Here is a 12,041-nt window from a genome sequence, read left to right on the forward strand (position 1 = left end):
CATAAAAAGCATAAATTCTTTATTTTCTGGAACAAAAACTGTTTGCCTATTGTTATATTAAATCATCAAAGAAAAGTAGCACAAGTCACCAAACTTCTCACACAATTTTTCATGAATTCTGTTTAGAAGTCACTAGTTGTAGTTTGTCAATAGTATCTGATATCTTACAATTAAACACTGATTATCATGACTAATACTTCAAAAAATATAATTGTATTTTAACAAGTACAAAAATATTTTATAGTCTTGTCAGTTTGCCATGCATCTTTATTGAAAAAGCTTAATTAATGAAAAAGTAATGTTCACTGATCTCTTCTTTCAGAAGTCCATTTTCTTGCTGAATGAAAAGATGAAAATCGTTATATGTTCATTGTGAAAAACTGCTCTGTTTTAAATTGTTGAATTTATCTGTTTTCCTTTAATATGAAAACATATTTTCATAAGACGCAATGATTATATAGAATATAAACATTTATTCAATTATTTGAAATTACATATATAGCTTTAATGATTAAGAGGGATATTTTAATTGAATTTCTTGCAATCAATGTAATAAAATTGTGTAACTTGTAGAAATTTCACTTACAGATTCATATATAACTTAAAATGCAAACTTATTAATTTCATCATTTTATTAAAATATTTATTAACCTAAATTAAGAGCAAATTCTTTACAAAGAAATTGAAGTTTTATAAAGCACTTATTTAAATAAAATAATAAACTACAGTTTAAAATACAAATTATGTATTTATTCTTAAGTTGCTCATTTCTTTTTGTAGATTAAATGAGCAAATTCTTTACATGCCGACCTGATGTCTGGAAAAATATATTTATAGCCCATTTCGAGTGTTCTTTGTGGAATAACTTTTTGCCCTTCAGTCATCATTATAGCTCTCTCGGGACTGAAGGCCATGTTTAATACTTTTACCGGAAGTGGTATCAAGGCAGGTCTTCGTAGCTCAGCTGCAAAAGCTTTGGTGAATTCTCTGTTTGTAATAATTTCTGGAGCAACACCATTTAATATTCCTTTTACTTCATTCTCGATTGCGTGCAAGAAAATTCCAGCAATATCTTGAATGTGAATCCAGGGCATGAATTGATTTCCAGTTCCGATAGGTCCACCTAATCCAAAATAAAATGGCAAGAAAATTTGTTGAATCATTCCACCCTGCCGCCCAAGCACGACACCTGTATGAGAATACATACAAAATAAAGTTAACTGTAACTTTTGTAAAAATGAAAAAAAAATCCTTTTAGATCACTTGCCACTTCGAACAACCACTCTTCGTGTATTAATATCATTTGGCAATTCTCCTGCCTCTTCCCAATCTTTGCAAAGCCTTGAAAGAAAATCGTGATTTCCTCCTATACTGTATTCTGTATACTCTTCAGTTTCACTAGGTTTGTAAAAACCTTAAAAAAACACATTTATAAAATAATTTCTAATCAAAAGTATTAACATTTCATTTTTATTTTATGATAGTTTTATAAATTTCATACCTACACCTGAAATGGATGCAAAAACCTTTGGTGGTGTCTGTAGTTTCTTGATGGCTTCAGCTAAGGAGCGCGTAGAGTGAACACGACTTGACCAAACATTCTGTTTGAAACCAGGTGTCCACCTGTAAAAGAATAAATTCTATAATAAGTTTACATAAACATATTTTATATATGTAAAACATAATTATATAAATACCTCCTAGTTGGATCAAGAACATTCTGTCCGGCTAAGCTTATGACTGCTGTCGAGTTTTCGGGAAGACCTTTATCAGAAAGTTCTGACTAAAGTAATTTTAATATATTATTATTACATAAAGCACTATCTGCACCATTTTATTTATCATAAATTTAAGCATGTTTAAGTTTAACTTAACCAAGATATGTGAGCACATCAAAAATTAATTTGCATGCCAGTATTGCATGATTAACACTCATTGGTTGTATCTGACAAGGGTTTCCAAAATTTCCTGGAAATGGGAAATGTGATTGACTATTTCCCAGAAAATACTGGGATACGGAAATTGTTTTAGCTTTATTTTTAAAAATATCTGTTAACTGAAATAGTTACTCTATTTAAAATACTTGCCTTAAAATTGTCACAAACTATAGCCGCTATCTTTTAAAAAATGGCTGATGATTTTTCCACATTAAAAAAATATGTAAAAAAAAAAAAAGACTAAAATGTCTTTATTTTTTGCCATGTCCAACAGTCTTCCATTGCAGAGAGAATCATTTTTAAAACTGTTTTGCATATTTTTGCAGAGGCGTAGCCTCTAATAAAAGATTGCCTCTGCAATGGAAGACTGTTGGACATGGTGAAAAATGAAGACATAGTGGCTGCATTAAAAATTACATAGAAAAGACTACAATGTCTACATTTTTTTTTTTTTTTTTCAGATAACATTGATACATGCCAGTAAAATTTATTGAAATATTTTACAAATTTAATGGATCAGTATGAAAACATTTTTAATATAAATAAAGAAAAAAAGATTAATATTTAGCAAAGATGTTAATAAATGTTACATATATATATATATAACATTAAATGTTTTTTGTTCCATAAAATATGAAATAACTGACATATTAGGATTCCATAAAAATTATTACAGTTCTTTTTAGATTCAGATTTTTAGAGTAAAAATCACAAACTCAAATTTTGAAATGTTTTTGAAGTTTGTTTATATTTTAAAAAATATTATAGCAACATAATATTTTGAAAAACAAAAATTATACAAAAATATGTTATGAATAAAATACTGAACTTTATGCAGATATGTTATGTTAAGAGTGTTTGTGAAAAACATCACTGTCAAATCATCCCAAAAGTCTCTTAGAGGCCTTTTTGCATGCACAACAGCTTATGTGAAAATTTTAGTTCATCAAGAATGAAAATAGCTATTAGTTGTAAATGTGTATAAAATATTTTAAAGTTTTAAAAGCTCAACAAAATTTCCAGGAATTCCCATAGCGGAATCTCTACATCTGACATTATTACTCTGTACTAAATTATATATTTTATTTATAGAGATGATATGTTTATATAATAGAATGTAATGGCAATGCACACAAAAAAAAAAAATTATAATGTGTCATGCCTGTAATTTTCAAAAGCATTTATTAATGAAAAGAAACCATATGTACCAATATTAAATCCATATTAAATGTTGCAATTCTGAACACATTTTACAGATTCAATAATGTGGTTTGTATTGATCAGTTAATTAAAACAGATAGATGTAAGGACCACTCTAATAATATACATGTGTGTGTGTGTGTGTGTGTGATGAAATTAAATTAATGACCTACTTATGGAATATAATATAATATAATTTAATTATACAGCAAAGTCCCAATTATCCAATGTAATGGGGATAGAGGGTACCTAAGATAAAGAATTCAGATAACCCTGAATATTTGTACAAAGCAATCAACAAAATTCAAAAATACCGAATCAAATAAAAAACCAAAGTTTTATGATGATCATAATTAAAATTTATTGTTATGAGAAGTTGCCAAAGTAAATTCTTTACAAAACTTTTTCAGACCCTTTTGAATATTGCCAAGATAATGGGCAGTATTCATACAGGATTCATGAAATGAACCCCACTGTATTGTATTGCATTCTCTTGTCTTTGTTGACAAATTAAAAATACTAAACTGATAAACCAGCAAATTTTTATAAAAAGTGCAAATGTTTTTGCCTGTGTTGAATGGGCATCATCAAACAAACTAATCTCCAAATGCTGAAACAAACAGGGGATTGTCGAACACATGTGCAGAGAGGAGGTGACATAAGATAAGGAGGATGATAGTAAGATGTATAGTTCGAAGAAAGACTTCCACTCTGTGGGGAAGGTCAAATTGCAAAAATTAAATATTTGTTGACAGAAATAACCTTCTAAAATTCATCCTGGATAATGTGGAACCTCAGTTAAACAAATCTTGGTTAACTGGGACTCTATTGCAATTGATATTATAAAATCTCAAAAATTTAAATTATATGAATGACTAATACAAATTAATATTTAATTCTACTTAAATCATTTTTAACTATATTTGACTAGAAATATAAAAAAATAAGCTAAATAAAACAAATAAATGCTTCAATTTTACCCATGTCATAGAGAAGGGTCCCGGTTTGCGAGAAACTATGACGACACCATAACCTTTAGCTCTCAGAATTTTACTTAGTGTCTTGCCAATAAAACCACTTCCTCCACCTGAAGAATAATTAACAATTATTAAGTATCATCATTTAAATATGAATTTAAACACTTCTCTTAATAATCTATTCTTCTATAATCTTAACTTATAAGCAAAATTGTATGGTATTGCTTAAAAAAGAGGGTAAAGTGCACTTAGGTAGCAACTGTGATGTTTGATATCAAACTGACATAGAAATCAGTTGATATCAAACATCCTGCTTCTAAGCTTTCCATATCTGGTCTCAACTTTCATCTATCTAACTGTTCTTGAGATTAACAAAAGGACAGACAGACACCAGTGGGAATTTATAGGTCTGCAATTTTTGAAAATTGCAGCCCAATTAAGTTCCTGAAATATAACTATATTTTTTAACACTTTTGCTATCATTGTTGGAAAAAAACAAAAATAGTAGTACTGAATGTGTCAGTTTATCTCTTTTCATAAAGTACATTGCCATTATACAAAAATTAAAAATAAAATATTTTTTCATTTCAAAGTAATCTTCATAGAATTATGTATGATGACACTAAAGCTCAGCACCTACCTGAGGACATAAATAACAAAAAAATCATTATAATTAAATATGTCCTAGGTATGCAAGAAACAAACCAATAAAATACAGTAGGTGATCTGTTAACAAACATAATGCATTCCAAGTTTGTTCACTATCTGAATTGTTTGTTAACAGATTATCGATTTACCATAGGTTTTTATGGGAATTTAATTAATTCGTTCTGGAGACTCCAAAAAGTAAAAAATATATACTTTCTTACTATGTTTATTTATATGTAATAATAAAAATACATATATACACAGTCTTGCATTTTTATTAGTCATGTTTTTTCTATTTGTGGAGTTAAAGAATCTGTCTAATGTCAATTGTTTTTCTCTCTTCAGGATTTTTCAGAAGTAATTAATAGCATTGTAATTGTAGAGATCCCAAGCCTATTAACCTCAACCTGGTTTGGATGCCATTCTAAGACCATTGTTCTGACATCCTCCCACTTAAAAAGATGTTTAATTAATAGCAGATATTGGCATTAATCTTCTTTTTCTGAAGAAAACATATCTCACCAAGTTTCTTGGTGTTCTTCATTCAAGAGTTCTTGGCATTCTTCTGTTGTCAGATCAGTTTCAGGTTCCATTATGAGCTCTTCAATGTTCTTTATTTCTCAGATGTGATTTTTGTTACTCCTTTATCTGCTTGAGTCTTCTTGATTATACAGTATCTTTCTTAGATAAGGTTGAACTGCAATCTAATACTATAGACCTGTTCAAGCCATACTGCCCAGCAACATCAGACATCTTCTGCCCCCTCTCTACCTTTGCTATTATACTCTCACCTTTCGAAAATAAAAACCAGCACAAAACTTAACAAGTGCCCACCTGAAAGTCTTGCAAATACTATTAAAGAATTGTTTCTGTCAGAAAAATAAAAGGCTGGAATTACAAGGGAGAGTTCCAAAGTTTGGAGGAATACTATCCAATTAGTATATACTGGGTTGAACATCAACATTAAAGTCTCCCACACTCTGAAAAGTTTCAAACTGTTGCCTGAAGACAAAGGAAGACCAATTGGTATTCATTATTTTACGTCACTTCTTGTGTTTGTTCGGTGAGGTGTTCCTCGTCCAAACATAAAAATCTTTTGCAAAAGTATTCGTTATCCAATTTGTTCATTAACCAAACTGTTCGTTAACTGATGACCCATCACCCACTGTATAATCTCTAAAACATTTATTACTACCTGGAAGTGTAAGAGAAAAGATCCAAGAAATAGCATATGCATAATTTACTGAAAACTGGCATCCAAATGATGCAAAATCATATGAGCAATTATTTATTGTGACATCATCACAATTCCAGGCTGCAATTTTTAATCATATTTTTAATTTATTTCATTTAAAATATATACTCTCCACCTCAAGTTAGTACTGTAGTGTCTTGCTCCTGTACATTATACTTTCCTTTAACAGTAGAGTGGTGCCAGTCATCTATCTAACACCTTATAGGGGAAAATTTTTGAATATTTTCTATATTTTCAGTTTTTCTCATTAGTTGGAGCAAAGAAAACGTCATCTATATATTTGTTATATAAATGAAAAACAGTCAAATAGCTCTCTGGATACATTGGTGAATGTAGAAAGAAGTTTAGTAGGTGCATTTTCTGCCTTATTTAATGACAGGATGCTTATATATTTTAAAATTACTTTTGTATGTCTGTATCAATATTTCACAAATTATTGAATTGTTTGTATAAAACTACTTTCTAAAAAAGATTCATTCTACCAATTTAATATTAAACTTTAAGATTTTATATTCTTCTAAACTTAAATCCCACAAAACATGTCTTTCTTGAACTAAATTCATTAGTAATTCAATATCACTTTCATAATCCTCCATTTTAATCAAAATAAAATTTAACATATCTTGTCAGACGTGGATAAAACCATCAAATACTGGTAGACAGTCACAGGTTTGCAAAGGGCTGGCCACATGAAGTTTTCTGAATTTTCTTCATGTTTCTAATACTTAAAGAGCCCATTTATAATACAAAGTCTTTCTGGGAGAGATACTCTCCTGGCAGATCACCCATGTGTTTGTTCCCTTACCCCAGTAATTCAATCAAATCCTCACCAGACATAGGCATAGCAAAATCATGATACACAAAAGAGAATGTAGACATATGTAGTAATCTGAACCATATACAGCAAAAAACACATGTAGCTCCATTGATACAAAACTCAGATGTAAACATCCACCAAAACCCGATGCTTAGCAAGTAGATACCCACGATTGCTGTAAATAATTGGGCTATAATTTGGAAATTTAATTATGAATTACAAATAAATTTGGCACTAGAGGGAGGCATTAGGTGCCATCTTGTATTAAATTGAATAATTATAATAATTAATTAATTTAGAATAAACTCGAAGAATCGGCCCGAAGCGGGACTTAAACCCACAACTCCCACTTACTGCGCGGACACGTTGCCAGTTACCTACAGCAATTCACCATCAACAGTATCATGTGAAACGCTCCACACAAATCATCAGTCAGTGGCAATTTACGGTACTGGCTAACCACAGTCACAGTTTCAAACAAGATCATACAAAATGGGCTTACAGAAGTAATTCTGAAAGTTATGCACTGAAAACTTACTTACAAACAAGACAAACTGCCTATACCATATCTGTAAATATCTTAGATACATGCCAAAAATTTCTATCTACTTGATATACCTAATTTATTGAGAGATAAGAGTGCACAAAAATATTGTTTCCTCTGTCTAGATAACACAGAGAGGAATTGTGAATAAGTGAGTCTCAGACACGAGTGGCCTACAGACCAAATTTTAAGAAACACCAGCCTATAGCATTACAAGAAATTGTCGTTGTCAAGCAAAGAGAAAAATCTTGTCATGAAGTATATCAAAATCAATACATGACATACGATATTGATTTCGATAACGATCGGATAAATATATTCTATTTTGGGAATAGAATTCATTATTTCATTTATGTTTATTGTATTATTATTTATGATGATTCAATTATAAATTTAGAAATTTAAGCATCATCATCATCACCATCATCCTAATATATAATCTGTATTAGGTAAATTGTAGTTCTGAGTGAGGGAATTTGCCCTCCAATTTATACACATGGCCAACAGCTATGATAAGGACCAAACCTCCTCCTCATTCAGAGCTGCAATTTTACCATTTAAATTGCGCCAACTTGATATATGATAATCGAAACAATGTAAGATTGCTTCCAATTGTGCTATTTAAACTACATATAAAGCATTTTCTGAAATATAAGTTTATAGAATTGTATATTAAACGATACCAATAACAACCGTTCCCATCCCGATCATCGTGCTCCAGAAGTCATCTCCATCTTCCCATCACCTGGAGATATGTAACGCCCTCTAACGGCATTAGTTTAATTATTTTCTTTTATAAATAAATAATCAAACTAAAAAGTTTCGATTTCAAAATATTATCTTTAATAATAATCCGAAATTGGTTTTTACAAATTCAGAAAACAAAATCGTAAATTGAAACTAGAATATATTATTTTCTATAAAGTATTTGTAATGGGTGCATGAAGCGCATCTAGATGAGAAAAGATTGAATAATGAAGCCAATGATATTATCTGTTTTATATGAAACGGTTCGCGTCATTGGCTCGCTACTTAAACGTCCGTTCTTAATCGATAATACCCGCCTTTACGAGATATGCGAAATAAATTGCTGCCAAATATAATTTTATATCAGCAATTCAATTTGAAAAAGTTATACTTAAACGATTTTTAAGCGACAGTTCTGAAAGCTAAATTCAGTTACGTTAAATTACACTTTTGTTTTATTCAATAACGTCTCAGTCTTGTTACTAAAACACACGCCTTAGTACTTTAAATTGTAAATTAATAATTAAGAAAAGAAAAAGCAATTGTGTAGTCCTCCTTTTAACATTTATAGCAACTTTTCCGGATAGGCTTGGATATTACGAAATTTTTTTAAAAGAAAAAAAATAATTAATCGAATATTATTTTATACAAATTTTTAATTAATTATTAAATATGACTTTTAAAAACTAAAAAATAAAATTAATTTTTATACATTTGTATCATTTTATTTAATTGCCATTTTGTAAAAAAATACCGAGCGATATTAAACAAACAAGATGGCGCCTCTCACGTGGTTACGTAAGTGGAAACGAAACTGTTTTTCGTTTATGGTTTGACCTACAGTATTCTAATGCATTGTTTATGTTTATAGTACGTGATTTATGACATTAATAATCAAAATGATATTCACAATTGAAAGTAAATAGGCTAAATTTATATAAGAATAGCGCTTCGCCATGGGTAACCGTTACTGTGATATTTGTGGCATTTCTCTAACCAAAGGGAATATGAAGAGTCATTTACAAGGTAAGAAGCATTTAAATCGTTTGCAACGAAGAACCGTCCATGAACGTGATGAACAAACTGCCAAAAAGAGTATTTTTGTTACTAATCTGCCATTGAGAGCTGATGAAAACAATATAAAACAAAAGTTTGAAAGTTGTGGTACAGTTGTTAAAGTGACACACAACAGCATCAAGCATTTCGCTTTTGTTGACTTTTCTAACGAGTCGTCCGCCGAAGTGGCTCTGTCTCGCCCGCAGTGGATGTTTGGTCAGCGGTTGATCGTCAAAAAGCGGACCGTTAAGAAGCCGGACAGACCTCGATCCATTTGTATGGCTGTTATAAACAGACAGGTTGATCACTCTGATCTGATCGGAAAACTTTCGAAGTGCGAATCGGTGTGGGAACAGACAATTGTGCTCCAGTCCGAAGTGTCGTTGAACAATGATTCACTGAAATTGAGGAAGACCATTGTTAATATGCTTCAGAATATTTTAAGTAATTTTTTCCCAGGTTCTGGAGTCTACATGTTCGGTTCAAGTGTAAACGGATTTGGTTTTCAGGGATGCGATTTGGATCTGCATTTAAAGTTGCCGGAATCGTATTTCATGGATGGAATTGATTTGAAGGATTGTGCACCAAAGATTGAGGATGTTTTAAGCCAGAAGGCAATTTTAGAAAATTTGACTCATTCAGCCAAAGCTGTATTTGTACATAAGGTTCTCAGAAAATATACTAAAGGTATCGAAAACATCTTATTTATTCCCAGTTACAGATGCCCCTTAGTAAGATTTCAACTAAATGTTTCAAATAACTTAGTGAATTGTGACTTGACTGTTGGTAAAGGAATTACCATTGAAAATAGTATGCTACTTTATACTTATGGACAGTTAGATCCAGACAGGATAAGACCGTTTATCATCACACTAAGATATTGGGGAAAATATCATGAATTAATTGGCTCTGGAGATAAACTGACCAGTTACTCATTTGTTCTGCTGTGTATTTTTTACTTACAGACTCGCAAACCTCCTGTGGTGCCTACAGTTTTAAAGTTAAAAGAATTAGCAGAAAATGAATGTATAATTGGAAAATGGGACTGTTCATTCTGTAGAGATGTAAGTAAAATTCCAAAATCTGAAAATAAGCAATCAATCAGAGAATTATTAGAAGGATTTTTTAAATTTTATGCACAGTTTGACTTTACTTTAAATGTAATTTGTCCTAGAACAGGAAATGTTGTTGGTAAAAATGAGTTCATGTCTGATCCAGAAGAAAATTTTAAAGTAAGCCCTATTTCTATACAAGATCCTTTTGATTTAAGTCATAATACAGGAAGTAGTATCAATGAAAAATTTCTAGAAGAATTTAAAGGAAAATTACAGACCAGTGTCAATATAATTAATTCAAGATATAAAATGTGGAACTTAGTAGATTTATTAAATCCAATTGTGAATTTTGAAAATCAGTCATGGTATTCTCCAAATGAAAATATTTCTGTTAAGGTGAAATTTACAAATGATATGTTAAAATGTGTAGTTAAAAATTCATCATCAGTAGCAAAAGATATAAAATCACTTTGGTTAATGCTAATTTGTTCAACTATTATAGATATTTTCAGAATTGCACTGTGTGCCGATTGTCAAGTTATAAAGAATGTGTTTGATAAAACTAAAGTATCGCGAAAAAGACGATTAGATGATTCCTCAAGGCAATCCAATGATGATATTTGTCTGTCAAAACAAAAATTAATGGATCCCAAAACATATGTAAATCCTATTGTCAGTACTACATTTGAATGCAATTTTAATTCTGAAAGTGATGACAACAAACCAACAAATTTCAATATTCCAAGTTGTTCAGTTGATGATAATTGTACATCTAATATGGAAATTGTTTCTTCTGAAGCAAAGGAAGATATGGAAGTTTGTGACAGTATCAATACTCTAAAAGATTCTAGTCAAAAAGGAAATGATATTATATTACATCTGTCATGCAGAGTGAAAGACCAAATTTGGCAAAATAGAAAAAAAGAGACTAAAGATCATTGTTCTCAAGAGACTGATATTCTCAAAATTGAAAAAGAAATATCTCAAAAAATAATTGCGTGTTTAGGAAAGGACATTAAATATTTAGTATTTGACTGCATTGTCAAAAAACAGTACATAGGAGGAACAGATTCTGTTTATATAGAATTTCTTTCACAAAATTTTGATACTTTAAACAAAATTAATTCCTTTATTAAACCATATGTATCAAAATTACTTGTTAAACATATGACAAGAAGTTAATTAGGTATGTATCATTAATAAAACTCATATTTTTTAAAATTTTATTTCTAATTAAAGGTATTTTTTCTATAGGATTACATTAATGAAATGACATGCAAAATATATGAAAAAAAAAGATCTTAATGAAGATACTTGTAAAGCAAAAAGATGACAATTTATACATTTATTTATTATTATTATATTTAGAATTATTAAAGTAATATGATTTGAAAGAACTATTTCTGATATATATATATTTACGTTTATAAAATTTTTGAATTGATTTATACAAAATTTATTTATGAGATTTGACTTTAACAAGTTACACACACAAATTGTTGACCTACAAATACATCTATACATTTCTATATATTTTATGACAATGTTGAAAGTTCTTAAGTAGACCTGTTCTCTAGCTTTACACTCATTCCAAAAATCTGGGAGTTNAAGGAACATAGTGGGTGACCAGCTGTCATTACTGAAGACTTGGTGCAGAAAGTTGATACAAAAGTTCAAGAAAACAGATACTTTAGATTTTTCATACAAAATTTATTTATGAGATTTGACTTTAACAAGTTACACACACAAATTGTTGACCTACAAATACATCTATACATTTCTATATATTTTATGACAATGTTGAA

At 29.9% G+C, this 12,041-nt stretch overlaps 2 protein-coding genes across 3 annotated transcripts; one reads left to right on the top strand and one right to left on the bottom strand.

The window, feature by feature from the left end:
- Window positions 1-308: 308 nt before the first annotated feature.
- On the bottom strand, window positions 309-8,139 carry LOC111630471 (epimerase family protein SDR39U1-like). Of its 2 annotated transcripts, none has more exons than XM_023374575.1 (6): window positions 8,072-8,134; window positions 4,118-4,224; window positions 1,698-1,783; window positions 1,502-1,623; window positions 1,268-1,414; window positions 309-1,189 (listed from the first exon to the last, which is right to left on the bottom strand). In XM_023374575.1, exons 2-6 carry the CDS (start codon window positions 4,124-4,126, stop codon window positions 765-767), a joined length of 789 nt encoding a protein of 262 aa, XP_023230343.1. In that variant the 5' UTR covers window positions 4,127-4,224; window positions 8,072-8,134; the 3' UTR covers window positions 309-764. The 2 variants fall into 2 exon arrangements, with proteins under 2 accessions (XP_023230343.1, XP_023230341.1); XM_023374573.1 differs by having other exon boundaries at window positions 312-1,189; window positions 8,062-8,139.
- Window positions 8,140-8,908: 769 nt separating this feature from the next.
- LOC111630472 (speckle targeted PIP5K1A-regulated poly(A) polymerase-like) lies at window positions 8,909-11,523 on the top strand. Its single transcript, XM_023374576.1, has 2 exons — window positions 8,909-11,422; window positions 11,491-11,523. The coding sequence occupies exon 1, from the start codon at window positions 9,082-9,084 to the stop codon at window positions 11,416-11,418; it is 2,337 nt and encodes a 778-aa protein (XP_023230344.1). The 5' UTR covers window positions 8,909-9,081; the 3' UTR covers window positions 11,419-11,422; window positions 11,491-11,523.
- The last annotated feature ends 518 nt before the right edge of the window (window positions 11,524-12,041 follow it).

This window comes from Centruroides sculpturatus, unplaced genomic scaffold (assembly GCF_000671375.1).
Source record: "Centruroides sculpturatus isolate CEXI.00-Female unplaced genomic scaffold, Cexi_2.0 scaffold659, whole genome shotgun sequence".
Classification (NCBI taxonomy): Eukaryota; Metazoa; Arthropoda; class Arachnida; order Scorpiones; family Buthidae; genus Centruroides; species Centruroides sculpturatus.

What these genes read in the sequence shown, in the direction of transcription:
- LOC111630472 (XM_023374576.1), top strand. Translation starts at nt 9,082, where the DNA reads ATGGGTAACCGTTACTGTGATATTTGTGGCATTTCTCTAACCAAAGGG.
- LOC111630471 (XM_023374573.1), bottom strand. Translation starts at nt 8,089, where the DNA reads ATGATCGGGATGGGAACGGTTGTTATTG. An exon ending in GATGGGAACGGTTGTTATTG is followed by an intron (nt 4,225 to 8,061) that starts GTATCGTTTAAT and finishes ATTATTCTTCAG; the next exon opens with GTGGAGGAAGTGGTTTTATT. An exon ending in AAGAGTGGTTGTTCGAAGTG is followed by an intron (nt 1,190 to 1,267) that starts GCAAGTGATCTA and finishes ATTCTCATACAG; the next exon opens with GTGTCGTGCTTGGGCGGCAG.